The sequence below is a fragment of the Octopus bimaculoides genome, chromosome 1 (genome assembly GCF_001194135.2).
Source record: "Octopus bimaculoides isolate UCB-OBI-ISO-001 chromosome 1, ASM119413v2, whole genome shotgun sequence".
Taxonomy (NCBI): Eukaryota; Metazoa; Mollusca; class Cephalopoda; order Octopoda; family Octopodidae; genus Octopus; species Octopus bimaculoides.
The window spans coordinates 108,100,151-108,114,807 of record NC_068981.1 but is presented as its reverse complement, the minus strand read 5'-3'; the positions used below and the strand labels follow the sequence as shown (position 1 = coordinate 108,114,807).

At 35.0% G+C, this 14,657-nt stretch overlaps 1 protein-coding gene across 1 annotated transcript in view; it reads right to left on the bottom strand.

Annotated features, from left to right (window-relative positions):
- Positions 1-14,657, bottom strand: part of LOC106883739 (protein unc-93 homolog A) — a 54,705-nt gene that overhangs the window by 15,969 nt on the left and 24,079 nt on the right. The window contains exons 2-3 of the mRNA XM_014934854.2: positions 7,723-8,908; positions 2,917-3,052 (exon numbers count right to left, since the gene is read on the bottom strand). Of these exons, the coding sequence (XP_014790340.1) occupies positions 2,917-3,052; positions 7,723-8,787 (1,201 nt within the window). The 5' untranslated portion in view covers positions 8,788-8,908. The remainder of the gene's footprint in view (positions 1-2,916; positions 3,053-7,722; positions 8,909-14,657) is intronic.

The window sequence follows — 14,657 nt, the reverse complement described above, 5'->3', positions numbered from 1 at the left end:
TATATACACATACATATGAATATATATATATCTTTATTGATTACTACAATTGTTTCAACCCATCTAACATCAATTTCTCATGGCTGGGATACTGGGTTTAGGTGTATCCCTTGGAGTAGATGTGTTTCCTCAAGTGATTTCAAGAGGTATCTCATTAAAATAAACTCTGTTTCGCAAGGTTTTTTCTTGGTCTTCATATATAGAAATGGCAAATTAAGGGATACAGCTTCATTCTTATCGAAGACCCATAACAAATATCAGATACAAAAAGAAACACACATAATACAACATAAAGAAGTATTAAATATAACCGTTAGTAGATATAACTGTTAGTAGATATAGTAGAGAGGTAGACTGGTGCATGTACAGTCGCTTGTACAAACACATACGCACATATAAGCACATACACAAATGTGTAGTTTGGCACACATATATAAATTAGAATATTTGTTGGTGTAAGTATTTATCAGAGAGACAAAGCTCACAGAATAATTAATGGAGAAAATTTGTAGGGCTGTTCCATTTGCAACACTGAAAAAATATTTATCATAATAGCAATATAGTATAAACTGTTGTTTTAATAGTAATTTAAATCAAGCGCAGTCCTCAGTCAAACCATCCAGCCCATGCTAGCATGAATAGCAGACATTAAACGGTAATGATGATGATGATCACCCAGTAACCTATCAAGTCCATTTACACATTTCTCAATACATCAGAGATGGTAGCATAAAACGAGGGAGGGAAGTTATAGCAGAAGTATGTATTGAGAAATGTGTAAATGAACTTGATAGGTTACTGGATGATGATGATGATCATCATCATCATCATCATCATTTAACGTCCGCTTTTCATGCTGGCATGGGTTGGACGGTTTGACTGAGGACTGACAAGCCAGGTGGCTGCACCAGGCTCCAATCTGATCTGGCAAGGTTTCTACAGCTGGATGCCCTTCCTAACGCCAACCATTCTGAGAGTGTAGTGGGTACTTTTTAAACGCACAAAACCTGCTGGACAAGAATGAAGAGAATAGCGGCAGGTTGGTCTAACTGATAAAAGCTTTCTGTCTTATACCTTTCACTGTGACATGCATAAGACAATGTGGAAGGCCTTAAATCTAAGAATCAAATGGTGCTTTTTATGTGCCACTGACATGGGAGCCAGATAGGTAGCACTGACATCAACCACACTTGAATGGTGCTTTTTATGTGCCACCAGCATCAGCCACAACTACAATTTTGCTTGACTCAACAGGTCTTCTCAAGCACAGCATATTGCCTGATGATTGAAGGGTGCTTTTAAATGGGCCGGTTATGCGACACTGGCATCTCATTTGACTTGCTGGGTCTTCACAATCACAGCATATCTCCAAAGGTCTCAGTCACTTGTTGTTGTCTCTGTGAGGCCAAATGTTCGAAGGTCATGCTTCACCACCTCACTCCATATCTTCCTGGATCTACCTCTTCCACAGGTTCCTTCCAGTTTTAGGGTGTGACACTTCTTCACACAGCTGTCCTCTAGAGCAGGGGTTTTCAAACTGTGGTCCGCGGACCACAGGGGGTCCACAAGGACAAGACAGGGGGTCCACGGACAGCAAATACTTTTTATGGGCAATTTGATTTTATATATGTTTTTTAATCGAAATCTTTTAATTGACAATAAACCTATTTGTTAAATACTATTAAATAAATAAATGTAAAAATATATGTTATTTTAAGCAAATATTTATGTATAAATTTCATAAGCGTTTATAAGGGGGTCCCTAAGGTAAAGCCTGAAATATAAAGGGGTCCGCAAGTTAAGAAGTTTGAAAACCCCTGCTCTAGAGAAATCACATTATTGTTGGTGATACAGCATTCTATTGCAGCTATATGATGTGTTTGCAACTAAGTGACATGTGATGACAATTCACTCCCAAACTGAAATAGGCTCCCAGCCTCTGAATCATGAATGGTTATGTGGACCACTCCTACCAAAAGCCAGAGCTTCTTTCGACCACTACATAAAAAGAATTAAGAAAAACATGTTATTTAGATATAATTTTATTTTAGTTGTTTACACTATTTTATGCTTGTTTATATACTCTTGTACATTCAAAGTTCACAAAATTTCTTATTTAAATTATGAATCATATTCCTTTCGATAATATCAATATGATTACAAAACTTCTTTGCAGACGATATTTTCTGTTTGGTCGACACTAATTTTCAAATTACTGGTGTCCATTGCTCTACTCATAGCGATGTATAACTGGCCATGTGTAAACATCGGAGTGGGTAAAAATACACCAACACGATCTAAAGTCTGGCCCTGTGTCTTGTTTGCTATGAATGTGCAAGCAGAATCTTTAGGGTTGCAAAGAATCAAACTAAGACTTTCCTCTCATTGTTCTATGCGAATAATATCTGGATGTTCTGGTACCATGGGTTATTTTGATTGACAAAACTGGGATGTAAACAACAGCCGCTTTGATTAGCCGTTTCAAATCCTGCTTGAGACTGACACGCTTCAATAACCACTAAATGATCACATACACTATATACTAACACACACTTTTTCCATTTTGTTTTTGCTATTAACTATCCTCACCATCCACTTCATATCTACGATGGGGCCACAAACTATATGATGAAAATCCAGACTTACTCGTGGTTGGTGAATTTTTAATAACAATGTAATGGTGGCTTATCAATTCAAAAATCAATATCCATTATATGATCATACTTTCTGATTTTTTAATGCTAAAAACCCTCCTGATGACTGTCTTTGTAATCCCGAAAAATATAGTAACCATTGGTCCAGTTAACTGGCCGTGAAGAGGGAACAGACAAAGAGACGGTGAAACGGACATAATGCCCATTATAGTAAGATGAAAATAATTTCACATTTGGTAATAATTTAAGACAAAATGCTTACCAGCAATTCCAGTTAATATTCGACCTCCAACTTTTTGAATTCGGCTACTGATTGTGTCTGCAAAAAAACTGCCCAGTCCAAATGTCACCATCAAGAATCCTAAATAAGGAACTCCTAGACTACATATGCTGGTTATCTGAAAATCAAAAAGGTTCATTAAAATCTCTTATATCTCAACAACTAAGTACTCATTTTAAATACTCATCAAATACTGTACGACCACTAATTTAAAGATTGTAAATTGAAAATCATGGTACTGTGTTGAGTCATAATGCAAGACATACTTATTACTTCACTTTCTAAAGTAAATTATGATCCCTTAACCTCTTGGCATTTAAAATGGCCATTTCCAGTCCAAATATTCTGCCTGTCTTTATGTTCAAACCAGCCAGGTCTGACCTCTCACACCTTCCCTACAATGCCATTCTTATAATAAATAATCACATTATCAAAATCTTAAAGCTACAGGATGATCCATAATTAATCAAAATAATGTATATAAATAAGCTTAAAATTTGATAGAGTAATCTGAATGTTAAAGAGTTAAGGAAGTTATGCAGTTGTGAAAACATCAAATTCACCCATGCAAAACAATTTGCAAACTAATCCAACCTGTATTTGCATGGAAGTGAAACATAAGACTATTAAACAAACAAAAATATTACTAGAAATACATTTTGCAATAATTTTTTTAAATTGTTCTTGTTTATGAAACCTGACTAAGCAGGCATATGAATAAGTGTGTTTAAGCCATGACAATTCCATCTATTTGTGTATCAGGGAAGAAATGACTTAATGTGTCCTTCCTTGTCAAGTGTATGATTTGAAGGAAATTTGACTGCTATTCCTAGTAGATTGAGTGGGCATACAGAGGCTCACTTTTTGGTCTGTAATATTTTTATTATAATTAAATCAAATTTTCTAATTAAATTTAAATGGTATTTTTTTCATAAATAATTATACTCAGAAGAATTAAACAAAAGACTCACAATTTATATTATTACATTATTTCTTCTTAATTGAATGTCTCTACAACATTAGCCATCATATTCTTTCCTTGATCATTTCCTACTTTATCATGAACTAATATTCTATTCTAATCAATACTTTTGCATTTGTCAAAACCTTATTTCTTGATTTTCTGATACCCTCACATTTGTCATTACAATCTATTTATGTTACAATTCAAGCAATTAATCATAACGAATACATTTCTAGATACCTAAGTCATGAATAATGATTTACTTTAGATTTGCCATCAACTATTAATAATAATGTGTCATTACTGCAATTTATCTTAAGCATTAGCACTTTAATTAGTTTAACTTGGAGTAGTAGTAGTACTGAATATCCCTGGTCAGTTCTAGCTGAATAAAGACAAGCCACACCAAAGAAAGCAGGTGAAAATTTGATGATTCACAAAATCTAATTATGGTTTAGTATTGATTACTAATTCCAAAATGTTCCAGATACTTAATTACCATAGAGTGAAGAAAATATAGGTTTGATCAAGTTGAGATTCAATTAATAATTGTAATCCTCTTTAAAATTAATTCATTGTACATGCACAGAAATGGTTGTGTGTTAAGTAGCTTGCTTACCAACCACATGGTTCTGGGTTCAGTCCCACTGCGTGGCACCTTGGGCATGTGTCTTCTACTATAGCCTCGGGCTGACCAATGCCTTGTGAGTGGATTTGGTAGACAGAAAATGAAAGAAGCCTGTTGTATATATGTATATGTATATATATATGTGTGTGTTTGTGTGTCTGTATTTGTCCCCCCAACATCGCTTGACAACTGATGCTGGTGTGTTTACGTCCCCGTAACTTAGCGGTTCGGCAAAAGAGACCAATAGAATAAGTACTAGGCTTACAAAGACTAAGTCCAGGGGTCGATTTGCTCGACTAAAGGCGGTGCTCCAGCATGGCCACAGTCAAATGACTGAAACAAGTAAAAGAGAATCTAATCTGGAACTCTGTAAAATGACCCAACAGTTCACTTTAACCAATGCTGTATTTGTTGCAAACCTATTTGTTGTTTTCCTAGTCACCATCACTCTAAGTGACATAGATACGATGTTTTGAGGTTGGAGGCCTGAAACATATTTTTGTTTCTGAGAAAATTTAGCCATTATATAAGGCCTAAAAGGTGTATTTTGTAACAATTCTTATTTCTATTTTCATCTCACCAGAAAATAGCAATTATTTCTAATTCTTTAAATACAAAAAAGATAAAATGTCAATTACTGTTTATTTTATTTCTCAGAGATTACATTATGGCTAGATTGTTATAGAAATACGAAATGATTCACTTTGAGTAAAGCCGTTTAATTATCAAGACTGGAAAGTTGCTTTATTAAAACTTCTTAGCATTGAAACTAGCACTGAAGATCAATTCATAGATTTAAATATAGCAAATATTGATTGCATTTGCTTAAAGAAGCAGAAATTAATAATTTGAATTCTTTTAGTAGACAGTAGTTCAATAGGTCTGGGTTGATTACTGATTCATAGGCTATTGGCTAATTGTAGGTGGCTCTTTGCCAATCCATGTTCAGCTATGCCAGGATAACTCAATAAAAAGTTACAGCTATTTTTGCTTACATGCCAGATATTCAGTGTGTCTGTCTGTTATGTTCTTTTTAGTAATTCATCTTCCTGGCAAGATTATCTTATGATTATTATCCACTTCTTCTAATTATCTGTTTGTAAATGATTGACTTTTTTTTATTAATTAGTTAGATAAGGGACATTGCCCATGATTTTGCAATTTCTTTTTTTTTTCTCAGCTTGATGAGATTGATACAATTGATGTTCAGTTTGGAACATATGTAAGCCAACATCTATGGGAAAAAATAAGTGGATGGAAATTCTAAATGATTGGTAGAAGTGTTTAATGTAAGATCTTGGCTCAAAGAATATAGAATTTGGGTTAGTGCATGTTCTGCATTCAATGACATTAAGCCTATGAAGAAAGACAATCCAACCATGAACAACTTGTTTTTTTAGGGATATGCAGGACAATGTTATCCAATGTGTCCTTTTCCAAGATGGCTGAGAGTGATTTGAAGTGAAAGAAGATAATAGACAATATTTTACCAGATGATTCGGGACCTATTCTGAGCAGCTAGATTAATTAAGGCATATAGAATGAAATATCCTTCTCAGAGGCACAATGAAACTCATTCAGTAAGAATAATCACATGAGAGAACAATAAGCCAATGAGGGAGTCTTTACATGATTATCAATCTGATAAAAAATAGCAACTAAATCACTCAAATAACACCCTAGCATTACATCTTGGGAAAAGGACAAATTGGATAATATAGTTTTTTTTAACCCAAAAGATAAGGTGATTGTGATTGGTAGAGGGTAAAGACCCACTTTCGGTCATGAATGACCATGGGATTGCACCTAGAGAGTTCTCCTCTGAAGCACAAGCCCAAGCAAGGTTGTTTATGGAAGACCAGTAGTTACCCATGCATACCAGCCTCCCCTCTCCATGCCACTGAGGGAAAGGTGAAGGCCAATACAGCTTGGCACCAGTAACGCTGCAACTCATTTCTGCAGCTAAGTGAACTGGAGCAATGTAAAATAAAGTATCTTGTTCAAGAACACAACACACAGCCCAGTCCAGGAATCAAACTCACTACCTCATGATTGTGAGCCTGATATTCTAACCACTGTGCTATACTTTTAATTATGAGCATGTTCAATTGGGGCTGACTAGGTAAAAGAACAATAACTATAGCAACACGAACTATATTTTGGATGTTCAATATGTGGTCTCCTTAGACATCTCAACAATGATTGGTTATCACATACAAAATTACCTCATCCAAATGTTGACAAAATTTTTAAAACCTAATAATAACTAATCTGTTGATATATAAGAGAAGTATTATAAAGAAAGACTGGCGACCATGTTAGTAGTTTCTGCTATAGGCAATGTAGGATATCATTGTTGTGAAAATAGAAAAAGGTAAGTGGTTAGGATTTTTGAATTCAGTATCAGACAAGAGATAATTCATTAAAAGTAACAAACCAATGTTACATAGCACATTTCATATAAAGAGAACACCTCACATATGAAGAGAACTATCTCCTTTTTATAAGGCTAGAACCTAATATTTTTTGTAAAAAAACAGTTGGGCCCACTGTGCAGTACCTGTAGCCTCAGGTTAACCAAAACTTTGTTGCAGAACTTAGATATAATCTGTGTAGAAACATGTCATGTAAGTAGTCGTGTGTGTGTGTGTGTGTGTGTGTGTGTGTGTGTGTGTGTGCGTGTGTGTGTGTGTGTGTGTGTGTGTGCATGCATGCATGCATCTGTGTGTCATTATGTCTGTCTATTTTTGTGTAATACTGGTGTAAATAGCTAACTTAGCTATTTGATAAATTGAGATTGATAGATCAACAAAGACTTTTGAAAGTAATATTCCAGCATGGTCACAGTCCAATAACTAAAAACAATAAGAGAATAAAATGCAAGCTAGAGTGCTTCTATAAGGATCAATGTCCACTATTGAAGGAACTAATAATAGTAGCAGAGTAATTGTTTTCTGTGAATCAAAACAAGTATGATTTTACTGTGTAGTTATGTAATAAGAATTGTTTGCTAAATCAGCTAGTTTTATATCATTTTTTATAAAGTTAGCAAATATCAAGAAAATGATGAACTAAAGCTTTTTGAAATAAAATAAGTTTGAAGAATAAGATAATGAATTTGAAATGTTTTCTTTTTATATTACAGATGTAATTTGCTTTATTTTGAATATAAAATCATAATGATTGGTTAACTTACCTTTGTTAGTTCTCCAACAATAAGAGCTTGTTGAATCCCAGAATAAAATACTACACCAGTTGTGAGAAGCCACCTTTTTTCAACCCAAACATGAAAAATTTCATGCAACTGATGTTTAAACTCTAGATTTCTTTTTTGAACCAAAATATCTGGTTTATGGAGAAAGACTGAGACCATAACCAGTGCAGCAATTGTAAAAGATAAAAACACAATTTTTACTGTATGAAATTCACCAGCATATGTATTAACTATACTTAATGGCTCTTTTGGGCAGTAATCAACATTCATAGCAGCAAATGGATGGTCATGAGCAAATGGTGAATGAAAATGTTGAACTGACAATGGCTCAGATGGAATATAAGAAATGTCTCTTACAGCACGATTTGATGAGCCAATCATTGCAGCTTCATCAGATGAAAATGTTAAAGTTGAGTTGATTCTTTCAGTGAAATGAGCTTTATTTAAAGTATGATGCTGAAAGAAGATAAAGGAAACTAAAGAATTACCCATTATTTGTGCCAACTGAACACTTAGTATAAGTGCCATATGGAAACGTTTTAAAACATCGCTGACATTTATTCCTGATAAAGCTGCAAAGTTGGCAGCATAACTGGTACACAGAAGTTCTTGTGATCGCCAAAGAACAGCTTGACAAAGACCAAGAATGCAAGAAGCTGGAATTAAGGTTTCAAATGATGGGTAAAGATGTGATCCTGCAAAAATAGAATGTCCAATAATGGCAAGAACAATTGCTCCTTTTGGATGAATGTAATGAGCAATCGCAGATAATGCATAACATCCTATGACATAACTTGCATAAATACAACAAAGAGAAAAGTAGCCAAGTCCATTTTCAGGGTACATGGTTGATAACAAGTTGCGGAGTGGTATAAAAGTGCTTATAATAAGCAATAAGCTCAAACAAAGTGATGCAAGATTAATCCACATTGTACTGCGATGTCGTCGCATGCGTTCAGCAATCCATTTTTTGTGCTCAATAACTACACCTTCTACATCAATGGGGTCATATTTGTCAAATTCTTCACGGAATTTTGCTGAAGTCATTTTTATGCTGGATATTATTCAAAATATTAGAAAGAAAGAGTTTTGATGTTTTCTTAAATGAAATTTAATTCATTGTGGTTGAGACAGTAGCAGCAAGTTGAACGTCACCAATGCATTTTCCCTAGAAATAAAACAAAATATTGATCAGTGAATCAAATAAAATTATATCACTGACGTATTTTACATTGTATTCTATTTATAATACTGCATCCTATTTTTTTTTATCACTTTTGAAAAACACATTACATAAGTTTCTTGTCAACAATTTATGTTACATTATAATCAGCAGGTAATAATAATTTATTCATACCATAACATTTTGCTATCATTTATATCATAACACACAACTATGAAATAATTTTTTTCATTAAACTATTTATCAATTAGAATTAATCTCTCTCTCTCTCTCTCTCCCTCTCCCTCTCCCCCCCCTCTCTCTACTTTTTGTTGCAATTTGCAAGTTTGTATAGCACTGAGGGTTAGAAAAGCACTCGACATTTGAAGCAATTTCAATTTAGTATCTAGACTGTTTTAGTTTGCAAAAATACATCTAAAGAACATATTTGTTTTCCATAATACAGCAAACAATCAGAGTTTATGAAAATTTAATATATTATAGTAACAAATTACAAAAATACATGCATAAATTTCAAATCATCCTGTGTACTCCAGCTGTTATAACAGCATAAAATTAATGAGCATATACAAAAAGTTTGACAGATAGATAGGTCTTGATGTAATATTTCCAACAAGAATCAAAATGTACAATCTGTGTAGCTGCCATCATTAAAATTTCATACATTTACTAAATACTGCATTGTAATTCCTTTAACTTGCTACAAATGCAGACTTGTAACTTCAGGAGTATAACTGAATGAATTTAACCCTTTAGCATTCACATTACTCTGTCAAATGTAATGTTTATCCATTCACATTGTTTCCAACCAATCATTTATCATCTTATAGTGTTGAAATTTTGATGATGTGATGGTAAATGTTCAAAATGACATTGTAGGGTAAGTGTGAGAGGTAGGATCTGGCAAGTTTGAACATAAAACAAAGAGAATATTTGGGCTGGATATGGCCAGATTAAATACTGGCTTAAACAGGTTAAACCAGTACATTAAATGGTACATACTTTATCAGCCCCAGAAGAATGAAAAGCAAAATTAATCCAGACAGGAAACAATGATCAATAAACAAAATATTTAAAGCTTTTATCAAGTACTCTGCAATTTCTTATAATATCACCATTACCTAAATGCTGTATACTATTAAGAAGATAATAAAGTCATGTGAAGCAAAGTTAGAGAAATTCAAAATTCATTCAATATTTGTTTTAAAGGGGAAAATGTGAAATAAAAATATAAACAACATTACACTGTTATGACATCATCATCCTCTTAATGTTCACTTTTCCCAGATGGAATTTGCTGAAGTGGATTTTCTACAGCTGGATATCCTTCCTGTCACCAACCCTCACCTGTTTCCAAGGAAGGTGATATTTTCTCATGGCCAGACATGTTTTCATGGGAGATTGTAAATGAAAGACACTGCAATGGTGGTACTTATTTTACAGATATCATGCAAAGTCTCAGCAAGGAGGCAGTAACACACACACACACACACTTATGATGGGCTTCTTTTAGTTTCTGTCAACCAAATTCACCCACAAGGCTTTGGTTGGCCTGAGGTTATAGCAGGAGATACTACACAGCCACATTTGGAAATTAGAAATTTCCATGCTTAGAAATTGACATCTTGGCAAAGATGTGTGAGCTGTAGTATTCAAATTAATACATTAAACTGTTGATAGTCAAAAAGCATATAGTTATTCTTAATCAGTGGTTGTACATATTGCTTCTTTAATACAGGGTGTACCATAAAGAATTCCAGATTGATTTTTAGTCACAATTTTTAGTAACATTAGTTCTTTAGGGTTTAATTAAATATGGTTATGTAACATATTAAGATATGTTTCATTCAATATGTCCACCTTTAACTTTCACAATCACCTGAATATGGCCGAGAACGGAGTCACATGAATGCTGGACAACTTCTTCACTTAAACCCTCCCATGACATGATTAAAACTTTCTTCAGGGCAGTGATATTTTTGTAGGAAACTCTTGAAACGCCACTTTCTAGAATGGACCAAATAGCAAAGTCCATAGAGGTGACATCTGGGCTGGAGTTGTGGGGGAACACATTCTTGGCCCAGAACCCACTGAAATGGCTCCTGCACCACTGCTGTGTTACATTGGATGTATGAGATGGAGCACCGTCTTACATAAACACATAATTATCTCCAAATATTTCAGCCACTCATGGCAAAACATTATCCTACAACATTTTCATGTAAACTGCTGAATTGACCTTTGTCCCCTCTTTAATGGACACCAGAGGAGATTTTCCACCATTGGATGACATTGCCACCCAAACCACCATTCTGGCAGGTTTCATTTGGTGAAACACCTTATGGTGCCTTTGGGAACAGAATCCAACCTTGTGGCCTAAATCCTGTCATTCTGGGTTTTCATTACAGCCTCCAGGGTAAATATCTTTTCATCTGACCAGACAAAGTCATTGGCACTCTGAATCTCTTCTGCCATTTTCTTGCACTTGTCCAGTCACTTTGCTTTGGAAGCAGCCGAAATTAGGTGTCGACATTGCAATTTTCATGACTTACAATTTAAGTTTTCATGTGTGACCCATTGCATGGTTGTCTGGAAGATATCGAAACTTTTAGCCATTTGCCTCATGCTCCGCCATGGATTTCACAACACTCTCTTTTGAATGACATCCACCAATTGTTTCAGGCTTATGGATCATTTTCGATCAGGAATGGGTTTGCTGTCGATTAAACCTGTCTCACTGTAGTGTTTCATGACATAGACGGTTTTGGGATCAACACGGACCCTTGAAGCCATGTCTTTGATGCTATGTCCTGCTATTTTCAGAGCTACAACCTCACTTCACCTGTTAGCTGCCATACTGAAATGTTTTACTCGATGAATGTAAACAAACAATGAAGTGTACATGATCAATTGAATGTTGAGGAGCCCATTTTTATTATTTTTGTACAATTTCAAACTGAATTTAATAAAATAAATTTATTTAAATAATCAGGAATCTTTAACGGTGCACTGTGTACATGTTACCAAAATTGCTATTGGAGGAGACAATAGAAAGAGTGGCTTCTGTATCTTCCAGCTCTCAAACAACTGGGTGATATTGATACTTAAAATTTGTTACCTTTTCTACATTCCCTACAGTACACTACATAAGCATTTGTTGGTATTTCTATTTAAGCAGTTTGTTCCTATGTATGTTCTGTCAAGATAAGATGCCCATTTTGAGAACAGTTTAGTTTCTTAGAATAGCTCGCAGCAGGGGTTTCTAATCACTGGGCTATGGACAAATATTAGGCTGTGGATCATTTGATAACAGGCTATACAGAAAGAAAAAAAAAAATTGATTTATTATCATTATATTGACTATCACAGTCTGCAGGGTGTGTTTGCATTACAGATTTATTTTATCTTTTACTTGTTTCACTCATTAGGCTGCGGCCATGCTGGGGTACTATCTTGAAGAATTTTAGTCAAAAATCAAATCCAATGTATTTTTTTAAAGCCTGATACTTATTCTATCAGTCTCTTATACCAAACCACTAAGTTACAAGGACATAAACAAACCAGCACTGGTTGTCAAGCAGTAGTGGGAGACAAACACAAACACAAAGACATGCACTTACACACACACACACACACACACACAAAGTGAAATGCTTACAACACCTAGGGGTCCTTACCCATCTAAGTACTAACTAGGCTTGACAATGCTTAACTTTGGTGATAAGACAATAACTAGTGCATTCAAAGTGATATGGCCATACAACATACAAATATGTATGAATAATTATATTACAATTATATCACATATATATTATATACATATACTTAATATATTCTTTTATGGCTTTTTTACATACCTATTTTCTATATTGCAATAGTATAAATGATGGAGTACAAGATCTTATAAAAAACAAATTTTATTACAATTTCACACTGTTTACTTTCTAGCACAACTTGTAAACATAATGCTACCCACAAACACACATGCATGCATGCATGTATGTATGTATGTGTGTATGTATGCACACATATATAGACACACACGTATATGTGTGTGTCTATATATGTGTACATGTTATATGTATGTATGAATGTATGCATGCATGTATGTATATACATGTGAAGGCACATGGCTTAGTGGTTAAGGCATTCAGCTCATGATCGTAGGGTCACAAGTTCAATTCCCGGTGGTGTGTTGCGTCCTTGAACAAGACACTTTATTTCACATTGCTCCAGTCCACTCAGTTGGCAAAAATGAGTAATACCAGTGTTTCAAGATACCAACCTTGTCACACTTTGTGTCATGCTGAATCTCCCTGAGAAGTATGTGAAGGGGTATGTGTGTCTGTGAAGTGCTCAGCCACTTGCACGTTAATCTCACGAGCAAGCTGTTCTGTTGATTGGATCAACTGGAACTCTCATCATCATAAACAACAGAGTGCCAGTTTTGTATATACATATATACACACATATATAAATGTATGTATATGAGAAATTATGTTAAATACAAGTTTATATCATTTGTCTCTAAACATACATTTCACCATTGTGGTTATTTGCAACCTCAGCATTGGATGATCCAAGTGCCTCATTAGGTATTTGATCTCTATAACATAATGCAAGAAAATGTTACCCTGGTGATCTGTAGTGGTTTAGCATCCAACTATACTTGGAAGAGCCAATGCAGAGGTTGCAAATGACCAAAATGGTGAAATGTATGTTTGCAGACAAATATTATAAACTTGTGTTATTATAATTTCTCCCACATTTGCTCAGTATATCATAACCAGTAATAATACTAAGTATCACTCTGGAAGCAAACTGAATGATGATACTCTAGATGGAACTCCAAATTTGCCAGTAGTAGTCATACAGCTAACTGTACAGAACAGGCTAGGAAAAGTTGCTACGATTAGAAAGGGGTGTGCAAAGTTGCTAGAATAAGAATGGGATGGGAAAAGTTGCTAGAATAAGAATGGGCTGGCAAAGTTGCTAGAATAAGAATGGGCTGGGAAAAGTTGCTAGAATAAGGATGGGCTGGACAAAATTGCTAGAACAAGAAAGGGCTGGGAAAAGTTCAGAAAGCTTCTACCTTTATTGGTAACAAAGGTCTTCTCCCTCAGAGTGGAAGGCAGGTTGTATGGTGCTTGAGTGTAAACAGCCATGCTACATGGTAATGAAACATAGACTGTGACTGCAGATGACATGCAAAGGCTTGAAAGAAATGAAGCTAGCATGCTCTACTTGATGTGTAATGTTAATTTGCATATATGACAGAGTGTAAGTGTCTTAAGAGAAAAATTAGGTATAAGAGGCATCAGATCTAGCATGCAAGAAAGACAATTATTCTGGTATGGTCATGTGATGCATATGGACAAGGACAGCTGCATCAAGAAGTGCCAATCTCTAATTGTGGAGGTGACCTATGGAGGAGGTAGAGCCAGGAAGACAAGGGATGAGGTGGTGAAATGTGGTCTTCGGATGTTGAATCTCACAGAGATGATGACTAGCGACCAACACTTCTGGTGATTTGCTGTGCTTGAGAAGACATGTTAAACTAAGTGAAAATGTGGTTGTGGCAAGCACTGGTGACACATAAAAGACACTTTGTATACTCTGGTTGACATTAGGAAGGCAACCAGCCATAGAAACCAGACCAAAACAGATGCCTGGAGCAGCTTACCAACTCTGGTTAAACCATCTAACCCATGCCAGCATGGAAAACAGACATATA